This window comes from Microchirus variegatus, assembly GCF_963457635.1.
Source record: "Microchirus variegatus genome assembly, chromosome: 14".
NCBI classification, from domain to species: Eukaryota; Metazoa; Chordata; class Actinopteri; order Pleuronectiformes; family Soleidae; genus Microchirus; species Microchirus variegatus.
The window spans coordinates 17,665,148-17,682,890 of NC_139815.1; the positions used below are offsets into that span (position 1 = coordinate 17,665,148).

The window sequence follows — 17,743 nt, forward strand, 5'->3', positions numbered from 1 at the left end:
GCATAAGCCGATAGTCTCCCAGCACAAATATTTCAAAGTTAATTGTTGATTATGCGACACTCCAGATGTTCTCAGCGAGTTGCTGCATATTGCTGTAATATCATCTATCTAGTTCCACAGAAGTAATTCAGTTTCAGTAGCATGCCTTTATGCACAAATGCTTTTTTCTTATTTTTCTTAATTTACAAAACTGAGATCGGGTCTGTGGGCCCACGGTTGGTGTAGTGGTTAGCACTCCCACAGTCCAAAAACATGCGATATGGGGATTAGGTGAATTGGTCACTCTAAATTGACCGTAGGTGTGAGTGTGTGAGTGAATGGTTGTTTGTCTCTATGTGGCCCTGCGATGGCCTGGCGAACTGTCCAGGGTGTACCCCGCCTATCGCCCAATGTCTGCTGAGATAGGCACAGCACCCCCCGTGACCCTCTGGTGGAGGAAAAAGTGGTAGATAATGGATGGATGGATGGAGATCGGGTCTTTTTGTGGTTGACATTGTCGGGGAGTTTGTCTGTATGCATTCACCAGGCACTGCTTTAGATATTACTGTATGTGTAATGAATATTTCAATAACCGTTGCCTTTCTATCATCTCAAAGCATTCTGACCACAAGGCATTTTTGCCCAGAGAACTGACGCTTACTGGCTCATCTCTTTTTTTGGTAAATTCTCTGTAAACCCCAGAGATTCCTGGGTGTGAAAATCCTACACGATCAGCAGACCAGTACTCAGACCAAGTCACTTCAATCACCTGTCTTTTCCGTCCTGATGCTGGGTTTCAACTTCAGAGTCGTGACCATGTCTACAAGCTTAACGGTGTTGAGTTACTGCCATGGGCTTGGCTGATTAGATATTTGCATGTCCAAGCATTGAACAGGTGTACTCGATAAAGAATCTAAGAGTTAGTGCATTTTCCCTTTCACTGTATTTTCTCAAAGATTTCAGAAGCTCTCATCTTTGCCACCACTCCTATTTTCGCAGTTTTGAATGATCTATTTACAGTTACTTTTAGAAATCACACAAGTGGTATTTATTGAATAAAACTACACAAGAACTGAGCTGTCACTTACAAAATGACTGATGGAGCATATACACACGAGCGCTGGACCGTGGCCAAATTCAAGTGAATTGCAACTGTTGTTCGCTCAAACATAAATAAAACTGTGGTATATTTACGCAGCATGGCAAGTGTGGCACCTGTTGAAATCGTTTTTTATTCCCCTCAGGCTACAGCAGGCCTGGTAATGACGTTGCTGCTGTCACCAGCTTAAAAGAGCAAATGAAGCTGCAGTGTCAGGTCTCTGCTAATTTGAAACCGCTAAAAACCTTTGTGCCTTGTTCAAATCTATCAATGCCTGTGATGTAATTACATTTTAAATAGGCACCAGTGATAAATTGAATCTCTATTTTGCTCAGCCCCTAACCAAACTTGATTAATCCATTTTTAATCAGCTGGTGGCAGGGAGGTGCCTTGATGTTTCATTTAACTACGGCTGACAGCTGAGACAGCCGGGCTTTTGTCAGACGAGTCCTCCTAAACCTTAAGACCACAGGGTGAAGACAACGGAAAACACAGTTTTTGTTTGTAGTCGTGTGACTCCAAGTCTCGTCTGTTGACTTAGACTTGATATGCGGCGGTGGTCGTGTTGTTTTGTGCATGCAGGTGGTGGTGATAATGTGTCCACCGTGGTGGATTTTTAACAGTGACTGCTCTTTAGCCTCAGCCTCTTCTCTCCACTCACTGTTCATGTGTGAGCTCACAGTCAAACTAAGAAGAAAGTGTTTCTAATTATAGACCATGGACTCACTCACAACCCCTAGTGTCTTTCTCCTCCCAGTGGTCATGGTGGGAAGAGAAACATTTCTTAAAAAAAATAAAGGACCTTTAACCCTTTTATGTTCCAAACTACAACCACAAACAAAGCTACAAAGCTTTTCTGCAGCTACTTCAAATTAGAGCTGGAGAAACCACAAAGGCTGTGAAGATTAAAGCTGTGCAAACCAGTCAATATCAATAGGTTATTGTGATACAGTATCATAGAAATACAGAGTGCAATTTGAATAAACCATTTCATTTTGGTTAGAAGATGATTTGTGTGTGTAGACAAAGACAAATACGCGTGAAGCAGAGAAACACACCGCTGGGACAAAACATTTAAAGGGATTGCACTTTAAATGTTTTTGCACAATCCATAAACATAAATGCATATCGATGAATATTGAATTGCTTTAATTCACTGGACTCTGAACAGTTGCATAAAACACAATGCAACTATTACTGAACAAAATCAGCGCTGGTCAAAGATAAATGGCCAGTCAGCCTTAAACTGATTGTCACAGTTTAGAAGAATCTTAACATTGGGGACAAACTCATTGTGTGTGACGGCTTCTGTCTATGTTTTGTACCATAAATAACATTCTTTAAAGCTCACATAGAGTGGTCCTGTTGCACATAATGTATGTTAGTTATGGAGGTCTACTTACATACATTAACTTGTTTTTATGGTCAAAAACCTCCTAGAAAAAAATAATCTCTACTTACTCAATTTTAGGACTCTTATGTATTTGAAGTCGTGCATCCACCTTTCCTTTTAAATTCCCTGTATAGCCAGCTGACCACATTTTAGTTACACTCTGATCGCCGCTCTTCACTCCAAGATATCCCTCCCTCCCTCCCTCATTTCTTGCTACGCCAATGCTGCCACTGGCAAACTCCAGCCTCCACTCCTTGTCTTGGGCTCATTCTAGGCCAATCCAGGGAGCATTTAAAGTGCAGACCTGTCAGTGCCAACTTTATCCCTTCTGTTACCACTCCTTTCGTCGCCGCTAGGATTTGTCATGCGTACTTCTCATTACCGTAACTACTAGACCGTTTGTGATATCTAGAAATTTCAAAAACTACAGACTGGCGATCTGTCCCGGTTGTACCACCGCCTTTCACGTTGTCAGCTGAGATTTGCACAGCACCCCCCACGACCCTTATGTGGACGATAAATACTGGAAAGCAGAGAAATAGTGCTTTATGCCCGTATACTTGTAATTACGGACTTACACGGAACGAATTTCAAATCACAGATGAGATTCTGTGATTGGATTTCTCAGTACCGCATTCCCATAACGGTTGAATTCCTGCCAAAGATTGAAAGTGGAAGTTATCTTGGAAAAAGGAAGAAGCGTTCACTCGTTAAACATTTTTTGACAATATTACAACCATAAAATCAAAATAAATCCAGGAGGCCTGATTATCATGACGGTCATCGGAGGGTTAACTAGTATTTCCATTTGTTGCAATTTGTGTAGCAGACAGCACCAACAGTCTGTGTGCCTGATTCAAACTGTAGGTGAACTGGTTTTCATCCACTTGGGTCTGTGGACCGGTGGATGACACAATTGATGTCATGTAGACACAGATAGAAAGTGGCACCCAGCCCTAAGGAATCTCTCATTATGCATACACATCTGAAGTCGTGTTTCCACCACGGTACAGTCCAGTTTGGTACAGTACGGTAAAGCACTGGGTCAGGCTTGTGTTTCGACTGAGAACTGTACCTTTACTTTGGTTTACTTTGGCGGGGTGTGGGATGTGCTCGATGGCTGCGTCGGCGTGATGCATAGATGACAAACACCATGGCTGATTGTCGTGCTTTGGATGAGAATAGACTGCAGGTGTTGAAGCAAAGGAGTGACGCTTTTTTCTTGACCATTCAGCTCACTGTCATGAGTGGAGCAGGTGTAGCTCCGCCCATACTGTACCGTACCAATACTCTAGTACCCCAGGGGGAGGGTACTGTACAATTGAACAGTTGGGGACGGTTATTTTTGGTACTATTTCTCATGGAAACGCAAGAAAATACGTACCGAACTGAACTGAACATTCGATACATATTGTAGGCTCACTGGTTATACCTGACCAAATGCATAACCTGTGACCCCAGGCCAAGGACAAAGGTTCAGGTCAGTGACCCATCGAATGATTTTAAAGCAGTTGGGTTAAAAAAAGTTTAGAAAAGCAGTGTGGGTCTCAGTGACCCACACCTCTTTTAGTTGGACGGGTTAGTCAGTGTGGCTCATCGAAAGGCCACTATTGGAGCGGACATATCTTCGGGGAACAGTACAATGACATACACATTTTTTTTTACATGTATTTCTACACCAAGAAACATGAAGTGTCATCATTCTGTGGGAATTCTGTTCTTCTCCTGTGACAGGAGCACAGAGGGGAACGAATCTCAGGTCAGGATGACATTGTGTATTACACCTTGACTAATTTTCTGTAGCATCTTCAATGTTTGGAGCTCATTGAATGTGAAAACAAGGAAAGCAAATTAGCTGCTGTGAAAGGAGGTGGGATGTGTTTACTGTAGCGTTTGGGCTTCGAGGTATGCTGTGCCCATCCTTGGCAGAGCTGGAGAATCACAGTAGGGGACAGAAAAAAAAGCAGCCCTCCCATCATGTCACTGTGAAGCCTTTTTCTCCCAAATCCTCCTATTTGCCCTGTCTTATCCTTCTCTTTATTCCTCCCACTCTCCTCCATTTCACTTCTCATCTGGCACCTCTCATCTTTTCCACTGTACTTTCAAACTATGCACAGGATCTTAGAACAATTCACACTATATATTCATTTTTAAACCTTCCCCATAACACTGCGTTGAATTTAAATACTCACTCACACCTCATATGTTTTTCCTTTCTTTTTTTTGTCATTTCACCTCTGACAGGAGGAGAGCAGATACATAAAAAAAAAAATCTTTAAAATAAAATGAAAACGTTGTTTTTCAACTCCAAAGATATCCATGATTTTATAAAGGATTTTCATATTTTTCTACACCAGACTGTCTCTGTTTGGACAGCCAGTTACACCCGAGGTCATTGTTGTGGAGTCAAATAAAAGTTTGATACAGAGAAACAGAATAAAATAGAAAATGAGTTTTAAGTGGAGGAAAAAAATGCTTAATGCTGTAAAACATCCAAACAGCATTTTCTCTTTTTAAGAGTTTACAGTCATTTACCATCTCGGCTTGACAGTATATTATCTACAGACTTTTTTCAGTGTATCTATTACATTTGCGTTTGCTTCTGAATGTGAATTAAAACCGACTCTAAATGAATCTGAAATAGTAGTGGAGGATTGTGGATGGTTCAGATAAAACACATCTTTTAAATGTGTGCAGTTTCCTGTACTATAGTCATGACTGACGCACAATAAAACAGCTTCCCTGTTATCCTTTAACAGATTGTGATAATGCGATATCAATAACAATGCAACGCAATAACAGATGATATCCTTGATGACCAGATGGAACAATGAGTTACTTCCTGATTAGAAGGAGCCAAGATGGCTGCTTTCTTCTGTTAACAGCCTGTGTTAACGGCCAAAGCTTACCAGCTGCTGGTAATAACTAACTTCATATTTACCATTAAAGCACATGAGCTATGTTGACCTTTGCATATAATGCAGCAGCAAGAATGCACGTTAAACTTATTTCCCAAAAAGTCAAACCACAACTTTAGTTTTAAAATCTGCTGGTCTGAGCTTGATCAGATATTGGTTTTCATTATTTTTTTGTGCATTTTCTCCAGTATAGCAGCATGTGCGGCACATCGGCTAAAATTATAGGAAGTAACAATTCATGCTTGAAGAAAATGTACACATTTTCATTAACGTTGTCCTTTAAGATGTCAGTGAAGTGATGTGATATTGTGGATCTGCTGTAGGAAGGAAGAGACAAATGAAAACCTAAAAATCCTTAGCAATATTTCTACATGCATGACTGGTCACAGTTATTCGTTTGTGATTTTGGCATTTTGGGCATGTCAATTAAATAAATAGTTTCACATTCAAAGTACTTCTCTAAACTTCCTTAATGGAGCCTGAATTATCTGTGTAAATGCCAGAAGACCAGCAGGGTTTGAGGCCAAACCAACTGAGATTTTAAAATGAACTATTTTTAAGAGTTTGAAGTTTATTTTGCTAACAGATAAAGGACTTGAGGTTTAAAAAGGCAATCGTTCAGTCCAAATGATGGCGCTTTTAGACTACGGCTGGGATCAACTTGTTATTTTGCTTTTCCATCAGGGATATGTACCTCCTCTGGTGAGGTTCCAAGTGAGCTGAGCCAATACTAAAATGTGACAGACTGTCGGCCACTGATTGGCAGGGAGTGTCATCACTGGAAGAGTCGTGAGGGTCTTAAACAGGTATCAAACTACACAATGCCGACCTGTAGATCAATTAAAAATACTTGAAGATCACAGTAAACATGCGTAAACATGCATAAATCTCCAACATTTAGCAAAGAAATGTCTAAAATTTTAATATTTAACAGAGTAGTCTGGTGTATTTAGCACTGCCAAAAGCCTGTGAACGTGAGCCGAATCACAACCTGTTTGGCTGTATTTTAGTTCGGTGATTGTGTCAGAAGGAGTCTATGACCTGGTCAAACTGAAGTAATCTTTTTAATTAAAGGATTCTAATGATTCAGTACACCAAAAACAACTGCTTTGCTTGTCACTAGTTAATGTGATTGTGTCACGGCACTTTTGTTGACGACCCCGTCCACGTTGAAGAGATACAGTACTATAGTACGGTGGCCCTGAGGTGCAAAACACAAACGCAAATCACAAAACGCAACACAAATCAAAAAACACAAGCGCAAATCAAAAAACACAAGCGCAAATCAAAAAACACAAACGCAAATCAAAAACACAAAAACATTAACTAAAAATGGAAACACAAATCACACAACACAAACAAAAGCAGAAAAAACAAACACATTAACTCACAACGCAAACGCAAATGCAGAAAACACGAAAACATTAACTCACAACGCAAACACAAATCACACAACGCAATTTTTTGATTTGCGTTTGTGTTTTTTGATTTGCATTTGTGTTGTGTTTTGCACCTCAGGGCCACCGTACTATAGTAATGGAAAACAACGTGTCTGATGTCAAACCAAGTTCAACTGAGCCGAGCTTCAGAGTCCGGGTCGTGCTACAACTCTATAGTGGAAAAGCGCTATAAGTGTTTCTTTCTTCGTAATCTCACAATAATATGAGTACTGCAATCCCATTCTGAATTAAAAAGACTGTTAAAAAAAAAATTGGACTAATATAAAACACTGTCCCCAACTGTAATATGAAAATCTTTCATAACCTGCTCAACACAGTATAATTCCAGGGCTCCCACTTGAAGCTCAAGCAGTAATCAACTTCATGTTGAACTACATTGCCTTTCATCAGAACAGGATGTAAAACATTTTCAGCAAACAGGCCCACGATCTTATCTGGGAAATGTAAATTCATATCCAAGATTTTTGTGAGGCGATATCAAACCGGGAATTTTTTTTTTTCAGGGCTGTGTGGACACGTGAATCCAATAGCCACTTGTGATCAGATCTGTGTCACTTCAGTACGTTGCGCTTTATCAGATGCATATCCCATATGTGGTCATGTGACATGAATAAGAATGATCATATCAGAATTAGAATCCCAGTAGCTTTTTGCTTCTGTATGCTGCTGAGTGCCTTCCTCCCTGTCTCCAACTAGCAGCACAAATGTGCTGAACACTGACGTCATTGACCTGCACCTGGCAAAATCAAACAATAGTGGAGGAGAGTGCAGTCCTCACATAATGCAAAAGCTTCCGTTCCTGAATTTGCCCTTTAAGAATACAAACTGTCTAATCTGAAGTGTAATACATCAGATTTGAATCTGATTTGACACATGTAATCTAAATGTGAACCTAAGGTTGAATATCAGCAACACTGATTTCACTTTCACAACTTTCAGTTAACGATTGTTGTAAACTACTTCTCCACTAATGATGAGAAAACAAGATGTAAACATCACTGCAGGAACAATACGAGCTATGTTTTGTTTTGTTGTATTTCCGTTCAGTGGAGTTGTGCAGAGGTGCTGCCACTCACTGTCTTATATAATCACACTTGTTTCAGTGGTGAAGTGAGCCAATTTGACTGTTGATACAAAAAAAGCTTTATGTTGCTGTCAGTAAAGTACTCTCAGTGAAATTCACCTGAGATAGCTTTATGTAACCAAGTTAAGTCTGGTAAGGCTGCTACAGTAGAGTTGGAAAAAATACCAAATAAACTGACAACACCACTTTGGGACTTCCACCCAAAGACAGACTTTTAGCAATTAAACAATAACTTTAACATAACAGAGGGTAAGGTGCACAAGTGAATACAGACAAGTTTTATTTTAACACAGTGCAAAAAAGTACACTTTATTATTTCAATAAATCTGACGAATGAACCCTGGGGAGGATGGATCACACTTTGAGGTTAGAGAGGAGCTGCAGCTATAGATGCTGCAGTAGGTGTTGTGGCCTAAAACAATGAATAAATACATCTACAAAAGGAGATGATCACACTTATCAACTAAGATACGTGTATTCCCAATTGTGGGGCAGCTGTGGCCTAGTGGTTAGGGCTTCGAGCTCGAGACCGGAAGGTAGCCGGTTCAATCCCTGACCAATCCGCAGCTGAAGTGCTGTTGAGCAAGGCACCTAACCCCCTCACTGCTCCCCGAGCTCACTGGCATGGCTGCTCACTGCGCTGGGTTAGCATGTTCTCCACCTCGCTGTGTGTGTTCACTAACTCACTGCAGAATTGAACCCTTTAAGTTTATTAAGAACTCTCCCTATCGAGTTCATCATAATACAAATTTAGGAAAAAGTTTATTAAGAACTTAAAGGGTTCTTAATAAATAATAATAAATCTACTTTCTTTTCCCCCGGAGTGATACAAAAGCAAATAAATCGAAGGGATAACTCGACACTACGAAGGCAACTATAACGCAAACGAAAAGAGACTCAGATAAATCACTGTAGCAAAAGTTAACTCTAATTAATTACCCCCAAAACAAGTCAAAGCAATTTAAATGCAAAACAAATAGATATTAAACTACACGTTTTAAACTCGATACAAAACAAATTATGAGTGGTAAATTGATTAAATAAATGGCAAAACAACCTAACTTGAGCTTAATTTGTGTAACGACCCCAGAGGAAACGAAACATGTCAGTCAGCTAAACAAGGCAGCCGTATTGTTAGCAGTAATGGAGGTGACGGTAACTCAGTGGTAGGGCGCGTCGTCTTTCAAGGTTGAAGGTTGCGGGTTTGATTCCCGTCTCCGCTAGTCTACATGTCGATGTATCCTTGGGCAAGACAACCCCATGGTGCTCCTGACAGCTGTGCCCGGCAGCGTGTGAATGGGTATGAAAGATGAGTGATAGAAAAACATGCTGCGCATGTGGATGGGTGAACGGCAGAATCCTGTAGCGTAAAGCAGCTTCGAGTGGTCATCAAGACTAAAAAAGTATTGGTGGCTATGCGCAAGGCAGTAGGATAAGGCAAAAAGACACTCGACACAAAAACAATGCATAAATAAGTCCATCCTCTGTGAACCACCACATTACTTTCGCTGCTTGGAGCTGCCACGTAATCAAGGCACATCCCTAGTTTTACATTATTGTTGTCCTGCTCCTTTATTGTGTTGTTTTGACCAACCTGGGCATACACCCCAATGGGGGGAGACAATAAGACAACATGGCATACATGAATGCATCATACATGGGTATACACATGCACACACATCTATTCCATTTCCCTCCCAATAAACTCCCTGTTTGCGACTGATCCCCCCTCCCTCACCCTCTCCCTATCGAGTTCATCATAATACAAATTTAGGAAAATACAATAAATAAAAGACAAAGGTTGCACACAAAAGACTGGAATGTGGAAACAAACCGGTGCAAAAACAGCGGCTGGGTGCCAATGCACCCCCTATCCCCTCTATTCCATTTGATACACTTAAAGGTGCCATATGTAAAAATGTGGCCAAAAACGGTTACTACATTCAAATTCAAAATACCGAGGTCGTTTAGGTTTCGTTTTCTGACGTAACTGGCAACCCGTGGTTACTCGGCAGCTGAGACTCTACTGACTGCAATGATTGGTAGATGGCAGTAGGTGGCGCCACATGCCAAAACATGATTTCAACACATAAACATGATTTGCAGTCTGCAAAATATTTGTTTTAATGCAAATATTTTGGCTGTACTGTTGTTGTTGGTGAGTTCAGTTTGTTATATGAATATTATTCCTGAGTCTCTGTGACATATTAGGGGGATTTTATGGCACAGTTGCTTTAGATGTATTACATAATGCACATTTAAAGGATGTATTCTCAAAAAAAATTTAAATAAATAAAATAGTTGGTTAGTCTATAATGTTGTAAATTAGTGCTCATCCTCTTGTGTTCCTCTCGTGTAAGATGCTGTTAACAGTTATTTTCCAAAAGCAACACTTACTTGCAAAATCTCGGTTTACTAATCAAACGCAACTCAGAAGCCTCACCAGAGAGCGGCAGTTATAATGTGATACAAGTGTTCATTAATTTACTCCCCGTTAAAAATGTTGCATAAGTTGAAATGGCCGACAGTAGAACACAAGCGCTGCTCTATTCTGCTTTTCACTCTGGTCTTTCTGGGAACCCCTCAAAAACCTCTAAGTGCCAGGTTTGGAGACATGGCGGGACAATTCCTCTACTTAATTAGTCCTCACCAACTCCAGACTCTGCTCATGTTCCACTGGGTGTTCCTGCTTGATTCTAGGAGACGAGCTGAGCTGGTGAAGAACTGGAAGGAGGTCCTTGTCATAACAAACATACGTTTTAAATGAGAGAAGATTTTAAGTTGATAATAAAGGCTGCAGCTGGTCTGGCATAAAGTTAGCCTTACAGGTGATAGGTTTACAGATGAGATATAGCCAGGATGATGTTAGCCTGACTGACTGATAGCCTGGGAGATTTAGAAACCCAGTGATGGCTCCTGGAAATTAAATGGAACAAGTGAGTGATGGAGCCACTAGATAAGGTCTTTCATGACGTTTTTTTCCATGTTCATCATTAATGGAAATATTTCAAAGGTAAATAGTAGGATGAGAATGTGGAGGCATCAGACGAACTAATCACATTCTGATAGAACCGTGTCACTTGAAAAGACTGTTCTCAAGGGGTTCTCATATGAGTTTGGTTTTTAAAAAGTGAAACTTTCATCTCGGGTTTAGCCTGAGGTGTGTGTATGTGTATGTGGTGCTTTAATTCAGGTTTGATTACCTCTGTTTCTATGAAGGAGTTGAATGAGCGCTTGTGGAAATGTTCAAGTGCCTACTTTCCCGAAAAAGTCATTTGTCAAGTCATGAGAATATGAACACTAAAATATGAAAGCGACGAGCCAAAGTGGTTGGGGCGTAAGAGGGGAAAAGTCACTGTTTTCAAATCTGTCAACAAATAGCTTCATTCAGTGCAGAAGAAGGAAATATGGTGCTTTGCTTTTGCAACAATTCATGACCAATTTAGTTTGATTCCATCTTGCATACCTTGATAATTATATCATTTTGGTGCAGCCCTTCAGTGAAAATTAAGTTCCCTTGTTGTCACGACTGAACAGATGCTGTGTGTCTTTTCTAAAATTAAGCCTCCAATCAACCCAAGAATATGTTTTCATTCACATGTTTACTTTGCACAGACGTAGTCATTTTGCCACTTGAGACGTCAACATGGCCTGACAATAATAATCATAATTTTATTTTATAATTTTTATATCACAGCAAGTGTAGACGATGTTTGCGACTCACTGCGGTTTTCAGACCATATACTGTACACTACAGGTGATTTGGCATAACAATAAAATGCTGTTAAATTAGCATAAATATTCATATAAAGCAATTTACAATCGGCATCATCATTATTATAGTGAGAGAGGTATAATATCCCTCTTTACACTTACACTTAGCATATGAACATGCATATATACTGTAAGTACACAACCCTTAAGCTTTTCATATTTTAGTGATTAACAATATAGAATCATAGTAGGTTTAATGTGTCTGTATTTAGACGCACCATCAGTGTGGATGTGTCTTAATGGATGGGTTCATTCTACTATTTGTCCTCATATCTTTTCAATATTTTACCATGCAAGGAACATTGTGGCTATGTTTGAAAAGGTTCTGAATATTATCATTTCCCCATTCTTCTATGCAAACCATACATATGATCCATTATTTTCCATTTTGGTAGCATCTGAACATTGTTTCCTTCCAGGTGTGTTTGGAGAACCTTTGTAGCCTTCAGTAAGCATTGCAACTCAAAAGTACAACTCAAACCTATTATGTTTTTTTTTTTTTAATTTGGGCTGATTTAATTATTAAATGGCAAGAGGAGTAGCATTTTGTTAAAGCTAAAATGTGTGTCAAAATATCTTTGCAGCTTAATTATCTACTGTATACACATCGTATTATTATCTACACACAGACTGAAGAGAGCATCTGACAGATCTGCACAAATATCACACATCGGTATCATTTTAAAAGTGTTTTTTTTTTTTTTTTTATGAAAATGAGAATAATTATGCAAAAATTACCATTCCCTCCCTCAATTCCCATGAAAGTAATCCCAATTAGATATTTATTCAAAACCGTTCAGCCCTAATGTTACACACTGGACCTTTAATTGCACCAACAGTAACACAAGTTATACAAATAGCATTTATTTAATCCTGTGATGTCAACAGTTACCCTGTAGGTCTTTCATACTTTCATACTTTACATACATGGATGTTATGCATGTTTGAGTTTAGCTCAGTATTCTCATCCTTGTGTTATATTTAGACTCTCTCCTCTGACCTTAGATCCAGCACACATATGACCTTATTTACAGCAGCACAGATTGATCATCAGAGGCTGAGATGACTGTGGATTGAATGCAGCTTCTGCAGGTGTCAGTGTGACTGTAGTCGGGTAGGAGGGACTTAATGGCCCAACTTCTCATTCGGTGTCTCTGAGCTCTCCAACCGCTCGTCCTGGTCCTGCTTAGAGAGAGAGAGAGAGAGAAAGAGAGAGAGGGAGAGAGCGAGCAGCGCGGTACTCCGGGGAAATACCATGTATCTTAGGCTGCAAAGACGACCGGAGCCTCGCATTATTTTGCTCTTTTATTTTTGATTTCCGTTTCTTTCTTTCTGTCTGTCTGTCTTTTCTTTCTTTTATGTTGCGTCCTTTCCTTCCGTTCCCCAGTCTCTGACGCGCAAGGACACTACAGCATCCATCCAAGGCAGAACCGCTCACATAGAGCATCCTCTGTGCAGACGCACCACCATCCTCCTGCTTCCTTCCTTCCTTCCTTCCTTCCTTCCTTCCTTCCTCCTTTCCTTCCTCCCTTCCTCCCACTCTCCTCTTCTTCTCTCTCCTCTCTCCTGCTCTGTTCTAACGCAGAGGACATCGGGACCTCTTCTCTCCCACCCCCCAATTCACCCGGAGACATGGATCTATGGTTTCACTCGATCCGGATTTGCTGGTGGAGGGTTTTGTTCCTGATGAGTGTTTTCCAGGACTATCTGAGCTCCATGCTGGACTGCCCGCCGACCTGCAGCTGCTCTCAAACAGAGATCTATTGCAATAAGTCAGACAACGGCAGGTTTTTCCCTTTACTCGCCCTGCAAGATACTGGGAACAATGGGACCAGTGTTGACATAGCAGACTTGTTCAAAAACATCACCACTATGTAAGTAGATCCGGATTATTTATTTTTTATTTTTTAATCTTTAATTGATCACACGGGGCGTCTTTTATGCGCTCTGTGTGTCTGTTGCTTATTCTGCACTGATCCGACTTGTTGGCTGCACATTCGATCATGATTCGACTTTTTGCACTTCTACAAGTCTCTTTTAGAGGCATTCGATCATAAATCCATGTGTTTTCAGTGTTCACTGTGGAGGAGGGGGGGGGGGGTGGTGCGCTTCTTTCTGCCTCCTCTGCATCTGCAACCTTGTTAGACGTGGCAAGTTGATCTTGAACCTAGGTAGTGAATGTCGGATTTTTTTTTTCTTCCCCTCTCTTACTGTGTGCGTGTGCGTGTGCGTGTGAAGTTGCTCCTCCGCAGCGGCAGCAAGCGCAGGCCTAAAAGCTTAATGACAGAAGGACGTTGCGGAGAAACCTCACATCACCCATTCACTTAATTCCCATCCTCGTGTAGCAGCAGCAACTGGTCCGACAGACTGTGCCAAATGGAACAGAAATAAATGGCGCAGTCGGGTCGTTCGCTTTACATCTGAGCCCTCATCCTCCCAGACCCAGAAACTTTATCATGTCCACATGATGCGGGCTGTCAGGAGGAGAGGGACAACGTCACTTGTGGCGCTTTTAATGTGGGTGCTGTATAGACTTATTGGCAGGGTGCCCCCCCCCCCCCCACACACACACACACATCCACACAGAAGTACATTTTCATTCTGCATCCTCTCTGCCCTCCCTCCCTCTCATCTCTTCCCCTCTTGTCAATATCAAAGCTTTCTTTCTTTCTTGGATGGGTTGGTGGATCTGAAGCCATCATAGCTGTTCTGGGCCTTCTTTTTTTTTTTTTTTTAATATATATATATATACAGTATATAAAGTCAGGCCAGTGGAATTCCCTGCATACTCAGCCACAAATGACTATTCCCCGTCATCCCTTTTGGTATAAGTTTACCCTTCCATCCATTCATCCATCCAACCAACCATCCATTCAGAGAGACTACACAACTTATTTTGTGACAAGGTCCATCGCCTCCCTGTGCCACTAGAGGGTACCCTGCTACCCTCTATACAGCGGGAATCAAGTGCTGTTTACAGCACTGGAGCTCTTTTTATGTGACTGTTTTATCAGTGAGACTTTCTTTGTCCAAATCATGCACAGAACGAGAGAGCCAGTTTAGCGCCCCGACACCTTTTAAAAGCAATTAATGTATGGAGGTGAAGGGTTAAGAGGTCACGGCACGGCTGATGGTGATTCGTGTGACCTCAGAGTGACCCTCGGATAAAGATTTCCTTCATGTGAAACCTACTCTATTTACTCATTTAACACTAAGTCTGTCACATGTCTTTTTTTTTTTTTACTTACTTAAACTACGTTTTAATAATAAAGGCAAAGTCACTAGTGAATTGCCTTTTTGCCTTTGAGAAACCCCCAGTGCAATTGACCCAGGACTAATTGAGCATTTCATGGTTCCTGGCCAGGAGGCTGATTGTTTTCTCGCAGCTCAGCACAGACAGCAACCATCCAGCACCGGCACTGCTCAACGACAGCCTCTCTCTCTCATCAGCTGACCTGAGAATCTGATAGGAATTCAAACCACACAGAGGTGATTATTGTGTCGAGTTTGTACAAAATCGTATTGTGGTCAATACCACGTCGGTGCGGCGTATAGTAATGCATAAAACATGGTGCACGATTTTTGGCAAAGAACAAGAGCAAACTTGAGTCTATAAATATATATTGTGCTAATAGAAATGCATAAATTAATGATAAACAGCAGAGGCTAATTGTTTGATTCTCATTTAATATTTTGCCAGAAAACAAGCGACAACGTTTAAAGATAAAGCAGAGAGTGAGTGAGTGAGGACACAGACTGAAGAAATTGTCTTTGTTTTAGCAAAACTCATGCATCCAACACCGTGCACAGTCTTTTTCATTCATCATGAGAGAAACGGGGAGAGATGGGGCCAATTTACTGAGATAGAAAGTAGAGTAGAGCGAGGGCTGCTAGCAGGAGTGGAAGGAGGATTGGCCCGGCCAAAGAAAACTGCCAAGTCCAGATAATAGTTGTCCATTTCTCTAACATTAGAGATTCATCACAACAGGTGTCAGCCTTTGAGGTGAATAAGATAATGCCGCTGAAACATTTGACAGGATTTTGTGAGAAGTGCGGCTCTGACTGCAAGTGCACATTTCTCTTTGCAGGATCCAATCAGCGTTTTCACCTCTGGCATTGGCATGAAATTTGGTCTCATTTTGTTGTGCTTTTTTGTGTGTGAACCGTCAACAGCCTGGTTTGTAAGGAGAGGCTGAAGTAACACACCAATCTGTTATCAACGTGGCGTCTGCTGCCCAAATGCCTGCAATCACCATTGCAACCCTCTTCTCTTTCACTTCTATTGCCCACGCTGCGTTCACACTTACCTGTAATTGTATTTTTTTTATACACTTGCATTCATTCACTGCTGGAACTCCTGCAAAACACTTGACTATCAAATCGTACAAGTGCAAAAGCTCCAGAGCTAGCTGATCTAGAATTGTATTACCAATGGCGATTTAAATAATCCCAAAAAGCTTGGTCTGTAAATGAAAATGATGCTGTATGCACAAACATTAATAACATTTCAGTGCATTTAAAGACCAGCATCAATTTTGGTGTGATCTGAATTTTGCATGTTATCGCAACTTTTCCTTTAGATCTACTTTTCACATGCAGATTCTACGTGAAATGTAACACAATTCAATTTTCTGGTCCGTCAGAAAATCTGCACGACCGTAACACTGAAGTTAAAACACTTTACGCCACATTAAAGTATCCACTGTTGTGTTATCCGCGTCATAATCTCATTGAGATTCATACTTGTTTTGTTTTATTCAAACTTTCCCTCTAGGTATGTTATAGAGACAGAAATAATGGATTTTGGTATGATCGATTTCCTCAAAAGAGTCATGTAGCTCAAAGTAATGCGTTATTATCTTTGATCATCATTAACACATTCAAAATAAGGCTTTACATATCCTCATCACATTCTGCACAATGCAGCTTATTCAGACAAATGTTACAATAATAATGTCATCATTTTCAGTAGAATAGCACCTTAAAATGCATTCCATTATTTAGCGGTAGATAAAAAGCCAGCGGCGGCACAAATCTATCCATCCATTGTCCTCAATTTCCCTCCCACACTAGGATGTTTTTTTCAAAAGTATCTGTTTTTGCTCCTTAAATGCCACCCTTTTCTTTCTCAGGGATTTACGTGCACTCGTAAAATTGCCATCTGTTTATCAATAAACAGAGTCTCACACTGTGAAAGGCTTTACTGTTTAGCACAAATATGACTGGAGGTTTATCATTTAATATCGTTGCAATCCTGATGATCTGCTCATTCTCCTCATTAACAAAGACTTAAAGTTATCTTTTGAAAACCTATCACGATGTTCGTCCTAATTAAGGTTTTACTTCACAGAAAGTCTTAAATATAAAAACTGAACCAAAGAGGATATTTGGATGAAGGGCCAGAGAATAATGTAACAGACCTTGATCTGCATGAGCCTGTATGTGAGGACAGGAACTGGTTTGGTTTATGCCTCAAAATGGGATCATATGGATCATCAGTTTATTGCCTTGCCATATGCATACATACCTTTCTTCAGAATATAAATGTAGCTCAGCACTGCTGCATGGAAACTATTGATCTCTGAACAACTTCAACTTTCATCAAATCTTTCATCAAACCTGCTGTAGCGTTCTGATGCTGCCAAACAAAAACAACCCTGTTTGATGTGGGAATGTTTCCAAGGTCTGTTTTTGGTGACTCGTGTGGGCTGTTATTGTACCAATGGTTCAGACGCTGAACATTACTCCTTTACATAAACGCAACATTTTCTCTGCTCCATTTAAACTCCTGTGCAGCCCTCCTAGCCTACAGTACTGTGTGCGTGTGTGTGTGGGGGTGAGTGTGTGTGTGAGTGTGTGAGAGTGTAGCCATGTAGCAGCATCAGCTCCTACGATCTGTGGCATGTGGAGTGAAGTCTTCTGAATAGGAGTTAGACGGCGAACTGTTTCCAGATTTTTACAGCAACTGTTGTCACAAGTAGAGTACCTCCTGTTCAACTGAGAGTCTTCGCTGAAGTGTCAGTTGAACCCACAATG

At 40.7% G+C, this 17,743-nt stretch overlaps 1 protein-coding gene across 1 annotated transcript in view; it reads left to right on the forward strand.

Annotated features, from left to right (window-relative positions):
* Window positions 1-13,339: 13,339 nt before the first annotated feature.
* ntrk3b (neurotrophic tyrosine kinase, receptor, type 3b) overlaps window positions 13,340-17,743 on the forward strand; it is a gene marked incomplete at both ends in the record, with an annotated part of 157,600 nt that continues 153,196 nt past the window's right edge. The window contains one exon of the mRNA XM_083901218.1: window positions 13,340-13,581. Coding sequence (XP_083757344.1) covers window positions 13,340-13,581 — 242 coding nt within the window. The remainder of the gene's footprint in view (window positions 13,582-17,743) is intronic.